Below are 19,814 nucleotides of genomic sequence, written 5' to 3'. Positions count from 1 at the left end.
TCAAAACAAACTAGAAATTATATAATTTTGATATATGGCAATTTAAAGGTGGCTCCTGGCTCCTAGATGGTGGGATGAACTTCCCTTTGCTGTCCAGACAGCATTGTGCCTTGCAGTCTTCAAACGCAGACTGGAGACCCGTCTATTTGTGGAATATTCAAATGACCACCAGCCCTGATCCTATGTTGACTAACTGAAACTCTAGTACTTAATGTAGGGTATTATTTATTACACTTGTTGTCTGTTAGAGCTTAAATGTGTTTTGCACTTCCAGGTATCAGCACTGATCCCTGTATTTCTACAGTATTCTAGCTCATTGGTATCTTGGACTCTAACCTACTGTACTGGCTATGATGTATTCTGTGAGTAAATGAAAAAGCACTTTTGTAAGTCGCTTTGGATAATGGCCAAGTACTGTAACTGTAAAGACGCTACAAACAAAAAGTCCTAATATTCCATGACCAAAAGGATCCTTCACCACCGTTACTATGCTTGAACCGCCCCCAAACTCAATTCTCCAACACAAGCTACGCTATACTGCCATACCCACCGACTACAGTCCGTCACGCGATCCGGCTGCAGTTCTGTGCCGTGTCCCACGCGCTTAAGCTTTTGCTCATACTGCAGCTGAGACTGAAGCGGCGCGCACTCAGCTCCAGCACTGCAGATCTGCGTTTGAGCTCAGTACCTGCACCCCTGGCTGTTTTCTCACACGTAATGGACGTCCACTTACCTTTTAGCTCCTATACACTAGTGAGGTAGGAGGTTCATTTAGCGGAGTCTTGCACATGTGTTTAATAAGAATAATGCTAAAAGGAAATGAAAGATGAAAATCATGGTTAGGTGAAAAAAGGGGCTTTGTTTGCTTCAGTTCTGTATGGAGTAACGGCTAATAAGATCGTAAGCTCCCTGAACAGCTGAATGTGCTACTAAGGCTACACGAACAGAACCACAGCTTCGAGCAGAGACAGCAGCCTGATGACAGCTAGCCCAGAGCCATCATACATCATGAAATCACGCAGTAATGAATGAGGGACAGACAGAGATTGGCTCAGCCCACCTTGAGAGAGAGAGAGAGAGAGAGAGAGAGAGAGAGAGAGAGAGAGAGAGAGAGAGAGAGAGAGAGAGAGAGAGAGAACCAAACTAAAGTGTGACAGGCGTGATAGGGTCACTGCGGTGTTAGCTGTAACCATCTTTAAAGTAAGTACTATTAAGGCAACAACAGCTTGGCATATGAAGGTGAGGTTGAGAACGAGCGGGGGTCTTCCCGGTCGTCGGCCAATCAGGAAGCCCTGCTACAGGAAGGCCAGTTCTCCTACTGCATACTGCACAATAAGGCCAACACGCCCTTTAATACTGCACACAGCGCATGTTCCGGCCATGACAGCAGCGTCTGAGTGGGTGCGAAAAAGCGCAGATAATAACATTACAGTAATAAAACTGCGGCAAACATATAGCTTGTGACCGCAGGCTCCAGGATGACCCGACTACAAACAGAACGCTCAAAATATTCCCAGGCCATAAAAGCTTGTGCATGGTTTGAGTTGTTCTAGCTAAATGAGGCCTTTATATGCGTCACTATAACCATGTCCCGTACAGGCAAGAGAAATGCGCACGCCCACAGCAGATTCACACAACGTTTATTGGGGCAATTTTTGTACGTAAAGGCACTTACGTGCAGAGTTCATTTATCTTATTACACGTATGAAAAAAAAAAGAAAAAGAAAAAAAGACAAAATAACAGCCACTGGTAGAAGACTGGCTAGCTTTCCTTCCCCGAACGTCTTTCAACACCCCTAGAGTAGGATAAACAGCTGCTTGGTGCTGGGAGGTGATCTGCAGTCAGGAGGGTACATCTCCATGGTACAGTCTTTCTTTGACTGTAAACAAAAGGAGTCAAATATAGCTCAACACCTTTAAGCTGTAGTAATGTGTGGAGTGATTCCAAATGCATGCAGACATTGCTCAACAATATATCTGGGTTTTTTTAAGCTAAGTGCAGATTTGCGTTCACTCCCGCGGCGCTGTACTGCTTTGCTGAGTACGTGTGGAGTGAAACATCGTCTGGAAACTGAGACCGTCATCCCTGCCGGGACCTTTGGTAATGTTGTGGAAAAACACGTTACTGGAGCCGTTATAGACAGCTGAACGCCACCGGGACATTTTGAATGACGTTCTCAGTGGCAAGTCTGTCTGAAAGCAGTGGTGTCAGAGCGTACCGATCATTTTAACTCTCTCCAGCGCACCGTCAGGGAGTAAATGCAAACTTCGCAAACTATAGAAACACTGGTGCATCCCAGGTCTGTGCATCAGCATACACAGACCAAGCAGCCCTGACCCTGCTGAATGCACAGTGAAAAGCCCATTCACTGGATGAGGTCATTCCATCCAATAACATCGTATGCTCTACATCACATCAGGATCAGTTCAATTACATCAGTTAAAAAAAAAATAGGTCAGATTAAACATTTTTTAATGCCAATTTCCAAATAAGCAGTAATACTTCCCATTTGGCTGATGGAAGTCCCATGTAACAGGTCCACCTCTCCAGAAAACAAATTTAAGTCTCCACAGGGATGTCGGTCTTCGAGATCTTCTGCACTCTTGGGGGTGAATGAGCAGCAGCTCACCAGCACCCCCTGCCTGCAGCCTTTGGAAAGGCGAAGGAGGGCATCAGATCTCCTCTGTCTCGTGTCGTGCGAGAGCGTTGGGGAGTGTTGTGGCACATGGACCCTGGAAGTGATACCTTTAACCCCACCCCCCAGAGTCACAATGTCAATACTGCCGTGTCATCACAATACAGGAGGTACACCAGCCACAGTCAAACACTAGAACCTGTATGGCTTGTGAAGTGGTGTTTGTGTTTTACAAGACATTTTTCATTCAGTCATTCATCACAACCAGAAGTGGTAATGGCTGCTCTATCCTTTTCCTAATGAAAAGTACATTTCTGATTATGATTTATGATATTAAAGTGCATTCTCCCCATTTCTGGACAAAGTGAAAACATGCTACACCGGAACTAAATGGCACAACGTCCATGGAGCAAGAGCAGTAGGTGACTTCCAGGACTTCAATACCTCACAGCTACCCCCCTCTGAAGTGCCCTCGGCAACTACAGTGGCCTGGCAGACTCCGGCAGGACCATGGGCCGCTCGCTAAAAGGCTTGGGTCCTTCTGTGCATTTGCTCTGGAGGACTGTAGCTGCCGTCACCCTGCTGAGCGTAAGCGGGACTCACGTGGAAGATGATGTGGCGGCTCTTGGACGGATGTTGAATTCTGCCACTGGGACCCCCCGGGCAGCCACCTGCGGGGCGAACAGGGCGGCGGGGAACACCACGGACGCCGTCCCAACCTGCGGTTTGAACAACGAACCCCTAAGAGGAAGCTCTAGACATGAAAACCTCTGCCCAGTTCGCCCTAAAGCGCCAGTGTTCGGATAACCATAGCCATCAAACAGGAAGAGCCTGGTGATCTACAGTCTGATACCTCACAGCAAACAATGAACTTTGGTGCTCATCAGAACATAAACCCTAAGCAGGCGTAGGAGAGCATGAAACTGGGTTTGACACCTCATTACACGATTAAGTTTGACTTCATTAGACAGTCACAGCCGGTGTTAAACCCTCTGATTTATGCGGAACGGTCTCAATCTCACCAGCAAGCAGAGGTCACAGGCATCCAGCACCTTCTCCACCTTAGTGAGCACATGAGAGTCCAGCGTCTCGCCGAACCAGATTACATCAGGCCTCAAGAGGCCGTCACAGCCTCCTTGATTACACCTGTAGCGTGAGGGAACAGCGTTAGAAAGACATCACACCTACAGCGCACAGGACTGAGCGAACTGCAGGAATCAAAACACGGCCTTTTCCTGCTGCCAAGCTTACAGCAGAAGCCGAGCGAAGAAAAGGTAGGTGTGCGTCTCATGAAGCGCTCATGTTTAGTGTGACGCTGCCCTCTTTTGGAGAGCCATCTTACTACCGTTCTATAATAAGTTCTTCTCGGATCAGCACTCAAAGTCCTGATTCCCCTGCGCTCTTTAGTGTCACGCAAAGCTCCTTCCGTACCTTGGCAAATCCTCCACAGGGATGTTGGCATCACTGCAGCTCGGGTCAGGATCACTACGGCGAGATGACGAGACAAAGCTTAAGACACGAGTGACCAGAGAACACACAGAATACGCGACACGAAACAGAGCAAAACTTTATAAAACCGATGTCAGAAAATGTCAATAGGATTCCATTAAGCAGCAGTGTAGCTGACCACAGGCAGAGTGAAGCAGGGTGAAACACGAAGGAAGACTCGGAGCAGGAGGCTTGGTTTTTACCCTTTGCCTTTCAGTGCTGTACAGATGGGGCTCTGGTGGTTGGTCTCCACATCTCCACAGTTTAGACACCTTGTTCTGAACAGGTTACCTGTGAGCACAGACAGTGATCCTCACACATGTCCTCGCAGATGTCATCACACCAAGCCCTGCTGCACACTGCCCCACACTCATCAGGGTCCTCCAACCCATGCCATGCCAGAAAGCCCCTTTCCATCCTGCCCCACTCTCACCATGGATCTCCAGCACGTGTCTGGACCCAGCACGGCGATGTAGCTCGTCGGTGTTCTGCGTAATGATGACGACAGAGCGACCCTGCTTGCTGAGGCGTGCCTCGCACTCGGCTATAGCCCTGTGGGCAGCGCTTGGCTCTGCCCTGATTGCCAGCTCCCTCCAGTAGTGATAGAACTCCCACACCCGGGACGGGTTGCGGGAAAATGCCTGCGCGGTTGCCAGGTCCTGCGGAATACAGCACGGGAGCGAGGGAAAGGGTTACGTGAGAGACGGGAGGCAGCCGGGGCCAATTCCTCATCATGCCCATATGAGTGGCACACGTGCGTGACACCTGCACAAGCCGCTCACCTGTGTCTTCCATTTCCTCCAGTGTCCGCTAGCGGCTCTGAAGGTGGGCAGGCCGCTCTCTGCGCTGACTCCCGCCCCCGTAATGATTGCCACATGCTTGGCCTTGGAAAATACCTCCCGGAACTCAGTCATATCTGCAACACCAGCGATTGCAGTATTGGAATTTACTGAAATTAAAATAGCATTTAAAAAGGAAAATACTCAATTAATTCAACTCAGGGAATGCACTTCTGTGCTGTCTGTGTTACACACTACACTAAATATCACTCAGAGTTCTCTTAACTACCATAAATGGACATGTGAAGCCTCTGGAGAGTGAACCAGAACTGTAGTTCTGTAGTCACACAAGCCACTGTGCTCATGCAGTCCGAGACTAGAATCTTTTCCATGAAATGACGTAGGACCAGGTGTGGAATCTAAGATTTAATACAGAAAGTCCTGAAAACTGGTTCACATGCTTGCCGTCAAACGCGAAACATTGTGTGTTTACAGGTGCAAGTGACAGAGATTTACTGAACCATAGCATTTGTTTAAATAGTGCAGTCTACAGAATTCCTGGGTAGTAATTTTACCTCCTGTCTCAGTACGGATTCCGTGAGCAGGGCGTGTACCTGATTTTGGATGAGGCATGCCCGAGAGCGCCCTTAGCACGGCAGAGCGACTCCCAAACTCCACCGGAGGAAGGAACACGCCACGCAAAAGCTGGCGAATAATCATTTCTGGCTTGTTCTGCAGGATAAGATTGCAGAAGTTGCAGGAAGGGAAAATCTGATGAAGTTTCAAAAAATAAACCTGCCTATTTATTTGAGGTATAAAAACAAGCAGCCTGTTGCACATGGAACATGGTCTACAGACTTAAGTCTGTTCCATGAACGTGTTTTACATTCTCTTGCTTGCATGCGATATAAACCCTGTAGTGGTCGGCGTGGCAGATCCCAGTTCCGCAGTACCTCTGGAGTATTGCGGGTCAGCACGTATCTCATGAGATCAGCTGGATCCGTTGTTATTTGTTTTGAAAGTGTAAGTATGAGCAGAACCTCTTAGGCAAGCATTCCCTCACTCCCTCGACAACCTCTTCCATTCATTTCGAAGTTGCTCATCAGCTCGGTCTGATGACTGATATTATATTTTATTATATAATCAGGTCTCATAGTGTTGGGTCTACGTGCTTTATTGCAAGTACGTTTTCTAGCAGGGACGGACGCTTGGCTGTGGCGACCAAACAGAGCACACGAAGCTCTACTTCCTGACCGCCTGTCTGTAAAATCAGCTCTTTATTTGGAAAAGGTTTACACGGATTAGTTCAATAAAAATCCAGCAAACTAGCAAATGCAGTAATTCTGTGTTTGACCTGCTTTAAAAACTCCGACTGCTTGATGCGGGATGGTTAACTCTTTCTTGCCTTACTTAATTTGCTGCAGAAAAACTCATTTAAAGAACACGAAATGTGAAGTTTGTTACATTTGAACTTAAATGCAAGCTCACGTTACTCCTCGACACCTCCACATTTTCCCTACATGCTACTCCTTAGATGACTACGCACAATCAAGGGACCATTTCTTAATAATAAGAGTGGCTAAGTCTAGAATAACTTTAAATACAAGTAAAATCGCTCTAAACCTTAACATAGCTCATTTAAATCAAATAGGTTGTAAAGCACAGCGGGCTTATAACGCCAGGATTTCGGAGTCACGTAAAGTCACGTAAATGTTTTTTGTGGCGTTAAAATGTGTAGATTAGCACTACAACATCGTAATAGCGAAATATGAATTTAAACACTTACCTCCTGGCGATAAAGTTGAGACTCTAGAGGCTACACTTGTTTGTCTAGTCCATGAGCAACTTTCTTCTTCGAAGTAGTGGAAGTTGCCAATTAATAATGCTCGTTACTGCCATCTACTGTTAGCGGGCTGAGCCCATCCATAAGACTAACGGCGAGATGTGTCGGAGCCCAGTACCACCCAGTAACGACCAGTTTACTTGACCCGTTTACTGATGACAACAGTAAGGCTTTGAACATCTAGGCTACTCATGGTCATACTATGTTCCCTTTTAGATCTTTTAGATTTTTCAACCCAGCATCTTCTTGGCATCTTCTCATAGGTCTGTAGCAAGTATAACATACCTAAAGAACGTCTATCAACAAACATCTCACCTACAACACGTCTACCACCAAACATCTCATCTACAACACATCTAGCACCAAACTTCTCACCTACAACACGCCTACCACCAAACATCTCACCTACAACACGCATACCACCAAACATCTCACCTACAACGCATCACACCAGACCAAAGTTGCATAAGCATGTTACCACATTCACATAGCCAGGAGTACGACATACTGCCTTTCAACAAATAAAACATTTGCCACATTTGCTCGGTTTCATGTGCATTTTTAAATAAAATATTATTTCTTATTTAATGAAATCACTTATTTATTGACTTCATAGGAGATCACATTGTAGTTTGATTAGTGTTGTTTCTTCTTGGATAATTAAAACCTTTCATGACATCTTCATATCTTTTTTTTGTCTTGTTTTGTTGTATTTTGTATAACACTAGGCATGTGTAAAATGTACAACTCATGGAATTTAGGTGGTGCAACTGAAAAATTAGGAAACAGACACAAGTTATACACAAATGGCGTTTTAAATTTCAGAACTAGACAAGTGCTGGACTAGAATTGATATGGGCGTCTTCTGCTGGCTCATTCTCACAGCCAGAACAGTCTTTTTCTGAAAGGACCACTACATCATACTAAAAGAGCACTGGGCTCATAAGACCTGCTTTGTGGAATACTCAGCTCTGATCAATAGAGTCATGGGGGGTGCTGTGCAGGAGGGGGCGGAGCTAAGTGGCAGTTGGTCTATACAAGCAATTTAAACAACAAACCGAAGGTAAGTGACGATACTTAAATAATCAAGTCTGTGTACAATGCTAGCTGACATGTTTCTCACTAGTTTGTTTGTTTGTTTGTTTTCTAACACAGTGGATATTATAGCCTATATCATCGGCTATTCTATTAATGCAGGTAACTGAAGTAACATGGTAAGTTCAATGTTAGTTCAATCCAAATTCCAATTTAGGCTATAAAAACATAAATTGCTGAGACCTGTAAAATTAAAGCTGGCATCCTTTCATGTTAATCTGGGCACATTCTTTATATAAAAAGTAACAAATTAGTTAAGAAATTCAGAAGTATTACATAAAGAATCTGTAACACCATAATTTAAGTAGTTCCGACGAATGATGGAACAACAGCATGCACTGAGTTTTTAACCCTTTAAAAATATATTTCTCCTTTACCTCGGTCAGGACTAGGGGATGGGACCAGTGAAGAATGTGTGGGTGTGCGTCATTTGGCCATACTTGTCTAGGGTACTTGCACATTTTGGATGCATAACACATTTCTTGCAGCTGTCTTATCCTAAGTGCAGATAAAGTGCGCAGCAAACGCACTCTGCTTTGCCTTATCAAAGAAATGGGCACCAATGTGTAGGCTCATGCAAAGTGGACCAGCGTAAATTAAATGAGTGTAATGGGACAGACCCTTCGGTTCTCCACCAGTCCAGAGCATGGTACAGATTCTGGACTCTGTTTTAGGCAGTGCAGTTTCCTGTAGTGGCATATCCTGCTTGTCATGATTTCCTAAGAACAATGGAAATGTAGACCTTGAATTATAACCTAACAATGGTGAATGTAGTCCTTGAATTATGACCTAACAATGGTGAATGTAGTCTGAATTATGACCTAACAATGGTGAATGTAGTCCTTGAATTATGACCTAACAATGGTGAATGTAGTCCTTGAATTATGACCTAACAATGGTGAATGTAGTCTGAATTATGACCTAACAATGGTGAATGTAGTCCTTGAATTATGACCTAACAATGGTGAATGTAGTCTGAATTATGACCTAACAATGGTGAATGTAGTCCTTGAATTATAATCTAACAATGGTAAATGTAGTCTGAATTATGACCTAACAATGGTGAATGTAGTCTGAATTATAACCTAACAATGGTGAATGTAGTCCTTGAATTATAACCTAACAATGGTGAATGTAGTCTCAATTATGACCTAACAATGGTGAATGTAGTCTGAATTATGACCTAACAATGGTGAATGTAGTCTGAATTATGACCTAACAATGGTGCATGTAATCTGAATTATGACCTAACAATGGTGCATGTAATCCTTGAATTATGACCTAACTATGTTGAATGTAGTCTAAATTATGACCTAACAATGGTGCATGTAATCCTTGAATTATGACCTAACTATGGTGAATGTAGTCTGAATTATGACCTAGCAATTGTGCATGTAATTCTTGAATTATGACCTAACAATGGCCTTAATAAACATAGCTCTTTATTTCTTTTCATTCCTTTAGTTTCTCACCAGTACCATTTCTACAGTCACCTTGATGTGGATCTAAAATCTCATATATTTACTGGAACTTCAAAACTATTTCCTTCCCTACAGTAGACCTGTACCCTTTATGTGGGGAAAATATACAATTCATTGTTGATTTAACAAGGTTGTCTGCCTTCCCACAATTAATCATTTATCCTATCTTATTTATATAGAACCTTTTTAGAACATGATTTGAACAAAATGCAAAATCAAATCAAATCAATGAGAAAAGCACAGGAGAATTAAAGTGAAGGAACTGAAAACAATAGAGGCCTTCACGCGATTCATGGGCAGGAAAGACCTGGCAACCACCACTCAAGATAAATTTGACCTGCAGTTCACCTCCATTAGTCACCCTGCTGTCTGGAACACTAGGCTGGAACCCTATTGGTCTGACCTTCTGAACTCCAAGGATTACAGGAAATAATTTCACATCGTGCACTTTTACTACCACAGTATAATATATTTTACACCCTCATAAATAAATCTGTCATTTTTTTCTAGCATTTTAAGTCATTTTGTAAGCATGCACTACCTAGATTTGCAGCTTATTTCCAGATTTATCAGACGCAGACACGCCTGCTCTTACTAAGCACTCCAGCGCTTATGCGCTTACACTTTCACTTTGGAATTTTAGTTTTAATAATATATAGACATTTCAAAATCTTGTGGTCATATCTTTTTTTTCCTCACACTTGAGCATTCTACTATAACTCTGCATATATATATATATATATATATATAAGAAGATTCCATGTAAATAACTGCAGTGTAATGTACTAAGAAACATATAGATTTTTACAATTTTAGTGAAGTATGTAGAATTTACAGAGAAAATTATGTTTTGTTTTGTACAGAGATCCTTCATCAGCTTCAGAAGCAATTTGCTTGCACAGTCCATGAAGCGTCCTGTTTCTCTAAAAACTCTGAAAACTATATATATATATAAAATCTGGATAAGACTGGATTTCCCTAAAACCAGAAACATATTTTTATTTTTCAAAACTTTCCATAGAAACTAATCCCCCTCTGCTTTAGCATAACGTCTCTCTGTAAATTCTTTAATGAAGATGAATTGATATAAATCAAATCAAATTCAAATCAGAATGATATTTTATGTTATTTGGATATTGTTTGTTATTTCCGTTTCGGAAACAAGGATCTCTGTGCATCTATAAAAGATGAATGAAACGGTTTTTTTCTGATTTTGTCATTGTTTATTACACTTTACAAGTAGGCGCATATTACCGAATGCATAATCTATTTATAATCCACATCAAATTGATAGGCTACTCGGATTTTTCATCTGTGGGCGGGATTTTACCGTCCTCTGTTCTCCATCTAACGCAAGCTCTCCCTCTCTCCATACGTTCCCTCTTTTTCGCTGCGTGCCCCGAGCATAAATCCGTCCATCGGTCCGATCGCTGCGTCCGTCCCAGCCGAACAGCCGCCACTGGACGCTGCTCAAGTCCATGGCGGCCTCGCCGGAGGACGACGCCGAACGCAGACCTATCCGAAGAGTTCGGTCCAAGAGCGATACACCTTACCTCGCTGAAGCGAGGATATCATTCAGCTTGAAAACAGGTAAGATATCGGGTGCACCGCACGTGTCCTGCGCGCTCCTGACATGATTATTTAGTGCATGCTGTTCTTCGCGTTTCCGTGGGGTTAAATCCAGATTTTCAGACTGTTTCTTACACGAACTGGTGTTCTGTACCGGTTTGCTCTAATGATCTGTGATTCCCAGCGGAGTCAGGGAACATATAGGAGGACTGAACCGCAGGGATGTTTGCTTTGTGAGGTTTTTCAAGCCTAACCCAACGACCCAACAATATCGGCATTTAACAGGAAACACAAGGCTTCCAACTTGGCACTAAACGGCACAATACCTGGGGGGGGGGGTGTTCTGTAATCTTTTTGTTAGTGTCTTTGTGTACAGGACTCAGCACAAACTACGCGTCTATAAATCGTTATGTAAACTGCCAGCCTTGCGTTGCCTTGGATTTGAGAGCGGTTTGAACGGTGAATGTTTGATTACCTAAGATGCGATGGATTACCAGGATAGCTGACTAATTCAGTTACATAATACGGGCAGATAATCATTCGTGAGCGATAAGTGACGGATGAGGCTCTGCACTTAGGTGTGAACTCTGCACGATCATGCATGCGTTTCATATTCCCGTGCGTAACGACCGGTAACGTCGTCTATCGTGCTGATGTATTCGCTTCCTGCCGTTTGCAGACGTGCAAAACGCGATGCCAAGAGAGCAGCGTATTGCATCCCTTGTTGCCATGGTGACCTGGCATGAATTTATGGCTGAGTCAGTACTAGTAAAAGAGCACGCGGCAAACCAATTGTACTGTAACTGTACTACAGGATAACTGAATAAGGTTATACCCAGAGAATATCCGTAACACGGCGTACATTTTTACCTATTGGGTATGGAGTTATAATGCTATACGTGTGTGGTTTGAGCTGACAAACCAGTTTGAACTACATGGGTTGGCGATTCGTGCGTCAAAGTGGTTATCCGTGTACGTCATACGATTAACATACACGCCTACCGTACAGCGCTGTCCACCGCCCCGTGGTTCTGAAACGCTTACTGTGTACGTGAACGGATTTAGAAATAGTGCTTATGTCGGCAGTTCGGGACGATTAATCAGTAGTCCATGACTTTTTATGCAGCAATTGAAGCAGTGCCGAGATGCTTGCAGTCTTGTCTAAGCAAATCCCACAGCGTTCTGCAATCGTCTGTATTGTGATGCCGTTGCCAAATAAGCATGTTACAGCGTTCAGGGACGTCCAGAGACCCACCTTGTGAGAGCGTAGAGATACAGTCTGCAGACCCGTGACACATAGTTGTTTGAGTAGTACTGAATAGTGTTTAAAAAACCCCACCATACTGGAGAATCTTCATGCACAGCAGTGATATGAACCTCAAATTCACATTGTTTGTAGAGCACAGAGGTCTGGACTGCATGTGATTTCTTTGCTGCAGAGACTTTGAGTTTGTCCCGGGTGCATGCTCAGTTACATTCGGTGATTTACTCTAAAGGTGTGGCGCATGCATGTATGTTCCACTGCATGTACGCCAAGGCAGAGGACAGGTTGGGTCAGGGGCATGTCCAGTGTCTCCTGCTCATAGCAGAACCTCCAGTATCCACCCCGACAGCAGGGTGCTGCTTGTGTCAGCATGGAAGCCCACACTGTGTATTTCTCTGCTTGTGATTTGTCTCAAAGGTGAGCTTCTCGTTCAGGGTGTATCTGCACAAGTTTAAGCCCCCCCACCACCACCACCACACACACACACACACACACACACACACACACACAATCCTTTACATCCTAGCCTTCTAAGATGTCCATATGTTCAGATACACACAGAGATTAATCTGACTGATGTCACCGATTGACCTCACTAATAACCTCATGTACACTATCAAAGGGACAACCACCACAGAGTCCACATGTTCTCTTCAATAATCATATAGCCTACATATCCCATGAAGCATCGCGTCTCATTTCACACACTGCTTGCCACACAGATGGCCTTCCGTGCTGCGTGCTGTGCAGTATACGTTAGGTCTTTGTTGCACTGTGGCTTTTCAACCCTGGTAGCTGCTTCCTTGTTGTGGGAGAGGTGGCAGAGGGCTCCGCCTCCTACCAGCTCAGCAAATCCTGGCTTGGGGTCACCAAAAGCCTGCATTTGGTGTGCTGTGCACGTGAAGAGCTAAATAGATGAGGGCTGCTTCCTGCTGCAGCGCTCTGTGTGTGTGTGTGTGTGCTGACAGGCACCGTGCAGATTCAGAGCTTTGCTGCACCCTGCACTGTATTTGTGGTGTGCCTTTAGCTCAGAGGGTGTAACATTTGGTTAAGTGACGGTCAGGGGGTGTAATGTTTGTCAAAGTGCCGGTCAGTGGGTAACGAGGGCGACAGACAGGACACACATCCTTTACATTTTGGCTTCAAAAAGTTGATTAAGACAATAATTAAGACAATAACAATGAAGACAATCATTTTTATTGCATGTACCATTAGCCCAGGGAAAGGCCAAGCCACTGTGATCTGAATCCCAGACTTAAGGACAAACACTCACAGACTAAAAGTAGATGAAGCAAAACAGAACAGAACTAACACGTCATACCGTATATGTCCAGTCAGCCATCCTGCCTGAGCCTCACCACAGTCCCAGAGAGGCCATTCAGACAGACTTCCTAGCACTCCAGCCCAGACTAACAGCATATGATATCGCTAATGACAGGGAGGCACAATTAGGCATATATGTTATAGCTCCACCCCTTTGGGCCATCACGTGTGAGAGAGTTGTATAGGTACACAGATTTGCATTCAGTGTATTTACATACATGTTTAAAAATTTTATCATAATCTTTATGTGCCTTGATGTCAAACCTATTAGCAGTAGTTTTATCAAACACAGATCCTTTACTGTGAGTATAAGGGGTTTGCATTAGGTGTTTTCACTTCACAAATGTGCAAATTAGTAAACAAATGCAATAAATGAAAGTTTTCCTGCCATTATGTGCCCTTTAAAAGAAAACAGAGCTGAGATGATGAGTTCATAAATCTGTCTCAGATTTGGGTACATCTCACCTTCTTTTAAATTTTGCACACTTATTTTATGGTTCATGTAATCTTGGATTATTGAAGGTATTGCATTATGTAGCACATGGAATGACCTGCCCCTAATCAAGCTCTCTGGTTATTACAGTTCTAAAATGGTGTGCCTATAAGCACAATTATGGTTATGTAGTAAAATGTCTTCCTGCCCTACAACTGTCCTGTTCTTGGGCACTGAACCAGACTCCAGTTCCCAGCATACACCAACCCAAACCACACCCACCGCTGTTTTTTTCATTCTGGCTCGCCTGCTTATGAGCCAATGTTGCCTGTTCCCAGATTCCCCTCAGCATAAACCCCGTTTGGTCCCACACGCCTTGAAATGCTGGAGGTGCTTTCCTTGGGGTTCAGCCCTCTGTGTTGAGTGTCTCTCTGCTTTCCCCATCTGAATGTGTCCGCTAATCGACCTGCTTCTCTGTGTTTGAACCTTGCTTGTTTTCTGATGATAGCCTGTGGATTATGGACTATGTAATTCTGCTCATTGTGGTTAAACGTTCTTCCGTTTACACCTGGAAATGACACCCGCTCTTCCCTTTCTCTGTAGACCGACCTCGCCACTGAACCAGGCAGGCCTCTGTTAAATGACTGAAGAGCCAAACAGAAAAATGCTCCTTATTGTTCTTTATATATCCGTGTGTCCCCGAGATTGGAAAAGGAAGCAGGTCATAAGCAAAGCAGTTGTGCGTGAAGCAGTTGTGCGTGAAGACACTCAGAAAATGTTTCCGTGCATGGCACTGCAGCGGACCCGAGGACAAATCAGACGTCCGACTGAGCCAAAAGAACGTGCTCATGTTCAAGAGGTTCATTATCTCTCACATCCCTCTGTCGCTTTCTCTCTCCCATTCTTTCATGCGCACACACGATTCTAGAGGTACATTATCTATCTCTCTTTCTCTGTCTCACACACACACACACACACACACACACACACTCACACACTCACTCACACACACACACACACACTCACACACACACACACACACACACACACACACTCCCCCTCTCCCAGCTGGGCTCAGGGAGGTGGTGAGAGTTTTTTGGTTCTTTGTGATTTGTGCATTCTGCTATGCTGAATCCAGGACAGACACAGATGAGATCTATGTTGTGTATCTATGTATCTCACACACACACACACACACACACACACACACACACACACACACACACACACACACACACACACACACACTTTATCTATCTATCTATCTATCTATCTATCTATCTATCTATCTATCTATCTATCTATCTATCTATCTATCTATCTATCTATCTATCTAGAGAAATAGATCTAGATATTTAGCCTCCTCCTCTGGACTCAGATTGATGATGTAATTTCTGGGATCTGTTGGAGTCACTCCTCCAGCTTAGAGGTCATGGCCCCAAGAGCAACCTTGGTGATAACCTTCCACATTCTTTATTTTTTCTTTCAATCGGTTTGCCACTATTACCGCTGCTGGTTTATGTGTCTTATCTACTACCACGATGCCGGGTTGGTTCTCCCTTACTTGTTTACCTGTCTGGATGTGGAAGTCCCACTGGATCGTAGCCTTCTTGTTCTCCGCCCCTATCTGTGGCTCCTCCCATTTGGACTGGGGGTGTCCAGCTCATATGATTTGCATATGCTCCTCCCACTTGTTTATGTCTCTCATCGTTTGCTTCCAGGGCTTGTTTTTGCCAGAGCTCTGGTGCATACCTCTTCTCCACCACAGGGTGGCGTCAGCAGCATGCACTGCACGCTCTCACTGCATGCCAGGAATGACAGCCAGTCTTGTCAATGAATCCAGTATCGTTAATGCCTTTTTTTGATGTGTTAGTCATTTTAACTGTTAAATCTTGTCCCCATACAGAGAGAGAGATAGATAGAGATAGAGGTATGTATTCCTGCTCTCCTAAAACACATTTAAGAATTCTTATCACATATGCTGGAGTCTTAGTTGAAAGCCGTTGACAGTTTCAATGTTTATTAACTAATTTCATTTAATTATTTTTCATGTTTAAAAAAAAAAAAAAAACTAATTCCATGCATCTGTCTGAAATTAGAGACAGCTCAGAGCTATCTAAAAACAGCTCTATGTGAATATATTGACAAATACACACTGTGCCCTGATGCCAAGGCAACAAGATTTGGTATGGTTGGAGTCCAGATCTGCTTAATGTTTCCTTACCATGAAACGTGTAGTATATGCGTGACCTGTAAAACACAACCACAACCGCTCTTTACCACTACCGGGCAGTTGACCTCATCCGCGTGTACCCGCAGAAAGAACGGTTCTATGAGAGGAAAGTTCTCAAGGTCACAGAGGAAAAAGACGAGGTGGGACATCGGGGAGGATGGTGAGATGCTCCTCCAGAACAGTGGCGTGGGCGAGCTGGAGAGCCCCATGTATATCTGCTCTCTCTTTAACTTCACCACAAGTAGAATCGCTGCGGTTTGGGCTTCTGCAGAAACAACCCTAAATATCATCTGCTCGGCGCTCTATCTGGAGAGAACCAGTAAAGATATGGCTGTGCTGTCGCGGGGACTCCCACGCTTCTCAGGGCCTCTATTTCGGGAAACACGGACCAAGTCTCTCCTCGACCAGTGCGCCGAGGCGTCCACCTTCACGTTGTGTGTCTGAGCCTCATCAGATCTGCGCGCCGAAGTGGCTCGGATGCACGTGGGGGTTTGACAGGCTTTCCTTCGCCATGACAACAGAAGCCCGTTAGCTTAAAAGAGCCTGCTTCAGCCGCATGATCTGTTACGACTCCCCGTGGTAGACTCCAGCCCTGTAGAGGAGCAAGACAGTGGAACTGCAGCTCAAGAAGCTGTCATGATGCAGCCGTAACACACTGTATTCTATCTGATCATCCGGTTTAAAATGGCTTTGACTACCCATTGCTCTAATTCTCTCCTTATAACCAATAAACACATTATCCTGTTGACACTGATACTAAACATATCAGGCCATTTCACACACACACACACACACACACACACACACACACACACACACACACACACACACCAAGCGCATGCACACACAACCACACCTCCCCTCCCAAACACACACAGACACACACTCATGCGCATGCACATGTGCACACACACAGACACACATGCACGCATGAACACGCACGTACACACACACACACAGACACACACACACACACACACACACACACACACACACACACACACACACACACACACACACACAAATGCGATCTAATTGAATGATCAGTAAGGCCTAAAGAAGATTAACTAGATCTATCAGGCAACGTCCTGTCAGCTGGGAAGGTTTCTGGAATGCTGACTGCTCTGACCCCATACACCCTTTACACCCTGCACCTGGCTGCTGATTTCACTAACGAGATCTCCTCAGTGCGCATAGAGCCTAATTAGAGAAATGAGGTGGAAGTCAAGCACACGCAAGTGCATGAGTGTGAACACAAGCAAAACCTTGCTGGGAGTGACTCCCCCAGCTCCAAAACACAAACAGCCAAAGTGCATAGATTCACATAGGGGCCATGGGTGCTAGTGTGGAAGAGGGTAATTCTCGAGGATTACAGTACTGCCTAGTTTTCCAACACAGCTACTTCTGCTCACCGAAGGCATGCTAATCAAGTGCACTGTTGAAGGCAGAAACACGAAGCCCCCCTGGAGCCCGGAGCTGTCCAGCCGCCATGCGTGAAGCTTTTGAACATGCAGAGCTAGTGCAAAGCAAACTTGAACCACTGCTGCCCCCTACTGGTGTGTGAGATGTATTGTCCACACCGTTTTCCTTAGCTGCAGTGATTGAGTGCTCCAGTGAGTTAAGGTACATACTGTTTAACCAGAAGGTTGTTGGTTCAACCCCCACCACTATCAGGCAAGACCCTTAACCCTCAAGCTGTCCTAAGTCATAATTGCAAGTTTCTTTGGAGAAAAGCATCGGCTAAATGTGGCATTTTTTAAAAATTTCTTTCTTTCTTTCTTTCTTTCTTTCTTTCTTTCTTTCTTTCTTTCTTTCTTTCTTTCTTTCTTTCTTTCTGTCATTGCAGTCACATATGCTGCAGAATCCACTGGCCCCAGTAGTGCTGAAACAGATAAATATTTCAGACAGGAGATGTTGCAGAAAATAACATGAGGTCAAACATCCGGATCCAGACATGAATAATGCACACAGGAACAATATGGTCAAGCTTGTTTATGCAAATAATACACCTTTGGTTCTTGTGATCGTCACTTCATAAACTTAATCTTTTACACCCAATTACGTATGTGTGTGTGTGTGTGTGTGTGTGTGTGTGTGTGTCTAAACAATCTTTATGGGAGTGGGTCAACAGAGATGTCCAAATCCCAGTTCAATCTTGTTAATCTCTAAAACTCATTAACAGATAATTTCAATTAAATACAAAGCAGGCAATGTCAGGGAAAACACTGGGGTATTAAACAAACACAGGTGTATTAAACAAACACTGGGGTATTAAACAAACACTGGTGTATTAAACAAACACAGGTGTATTAAACAAACACTGGGGTATTAAACAAACACAGGTGTATTAAACAAACACTGGGGTATTAAACAAACACAGGTGTATTAAACAAACACTGGGGTATTAAACAAACACTGGTGTATTAAACAAACACAGGTGTATTAAACAAACACTGGGGTATTAAACAAACACAGGTGTATTAAACAAACACTGGGGTATTAAACAAACACAGGTGTATTAAACAAACACTGGGGTATTAAACAAACACAGGTTTATTAAACAAACACAGGTGTATTAAACAAACACTGGTGTATTAAACAAACACAGGTGTATTAAACAAACACTGGGGTATTAAACAAACACTGGGGTATTAAACAAACACAGGTGTATTAAATAAACACTGTGGTTTTAAACAAACCCAGGTATACTAAACAAACACTCGTGTATTAAAGAAATACCAAGGCAGTGAAATTCCATAACCATTCTTGCAGTTTTTCTTATCTGTGATGTTTTAGTTTGGTGTATATTCCTCCACTGATGTTTAATTTCCATATTATTAACTTTTTTAGAAGCAATTAACATAAATGTTCAGAGGAGCCAGATTAGAGGAGAGATACTCACCGAATCACCTCGGCATATACATGCATGGACAAGTAGTGACTTGCCAACACTAGGATGAATCCATCCATGCATTAATGTTAAGGTAGCAGGGCAATGCTGTGTGTTAGTACAGTCTACTTTTATTACACAAAGCAGAAATCTACTGGTGTGACTTGTATGTCTAGTAAGAATAATTCTCAGTTTGTTTTCTTACTTGTTCACAGAAGCTAAAGACAGTTGCTAATTCGCATCTGCCGATTCAGCAGATGAATTTGTAATTGATTTCAATATTTATTTTGTAAAATATTTATTATTTCAGTTCATTACAAATGTGTAATGTCATTTCAATATGCATTTTTAGGCCACATTTCTACTGTAAAGAAAACCTATTTTAGCTTTTTTAATGGTAGACATGTACTTACAGCAGCTCGGTGTAAGTAGAAATTTCCTTTAATCAGGAATTTCTTTACATCAAAACATTAGACATGCCCCTACACCAGCTCAGGTTTGACAGTTAAAATAACCACAGGCCCAGCATCTGATAACTTTTCAATAATAAACAAGTTTCTTTGTGTGAGGAGACTTTGCCTGGATTCTGGCTGATGGTGATATCACACGCCACAGCCGGCAACATGGCACATTGTGCATAGGTGAATGAACACAAAGGAGACATTATGCTTAATTCTTCAATGCTTAATTCCCTGTAATGAAGGGTTAATATCCTGTAAGACAAACCTGGTTATAGACTGGACAGAGATCGCTTTACACCTCCAATCAAACTGATAAAAT

The 19,814-nt window shown here is 43.7% G+C and overlaps 2 protein-coding genes across 7 annotated transcripts in view; one reads left to right on the top strand and one right to left on the bottom strand.

Annotated features, from left to right (window-relative positions):
- Positions 1-1,623: 1,623 nt before the first annotated feature.
- On the bottom strand, positions 1,624-6,783 carry LOC113582991 (NAD-dependent protein deacylase sirtuin-5, mitochondrial). Of its 5 annotated transcripts, XR_014115989.1 has the most exons (10): positions 6,690-6,783; positions 5,479-5,635; positions 4,907-5,040; positions 4,558-4,783; positions 4,328-4,415; positions 4,068-4,121; positions 3,659-3,782; positions 3,240-3,355; positions 2,220-2,746; positions 1,624-2,096 (listed from the first exon to the last, which is right to left on the bottom strand). XR_014115989.1 is itself a non-coding variant. In XM_081695181.1 (9 exons), exons 2-9 carry the CDS (start codon positions 5,621-5,623, stop codon positions 2,674-2,676), a joined length of 960 nt encoding a protein of 319 aa, XP_081551307.1. In that variant the 5' UTR covers positions 5,624-5,635; positions 6,690-6,783; the 3' UTR covers positions 1,624-2,673. The 5 variants fall into 5 exon arrangements, 4 of the variants coding, with proteins under 4 accessions (XP_081551307.1, XP_026874862.1, XP_026874863.1 ...); XM_081695181.1 differs by having other exon boundaries at positions 1,624-2,746; XM_027019061.3 differs by having other exon boundaries at positions 1,624-2,746; positions 4,907-5,073; positions 5,518-5,635.
- A 3,817-nt stretch (positions 6,784-10,600) lies between these two features.
- Positions 10,601-19,814, top strand: part of LOC113582973 (phosphatase and actin regulator 1) — a 50,594-nt gene continuing 41,380 nt past the window's right edge. Inside the window, exon 1 of one of the 2 annotated variants that reach the window (XM_081694744.1) lies at positions 10,601-10,912. In XM_081694744.1, coding sequence (XP_081550870.1) covers positions 10,801-10,912 — 112 coding nt within the window. In that variant the 5' untranslated portion in view covers positions 10,601-10,800. The remainder of the gene's footprint in view (positions 10,913-19,814) is intronic. The other variant, XM_035519990.2, reaches the window with a different exon arrangement.

Source organism: Electrophorus electricus, chromosome 13 (genome assembly GCF_041902795.1).
Source record: "Electrophorus electricus isolate QZ-2024a chromosome 13, ASM4190279v1, whole genome shotgun sequence".
Lineage (NCBI taxonomy): Eukaryota > Metazoa > Chordata > Actinopteri > Gymnotiformes > Gymnotidae > Electrophorus > Electrophorus electricus.
Note: the sequence above shows the minus strand (reverse complement) of the source record. Positions and strands in the feature narration are given on the sequence as shown.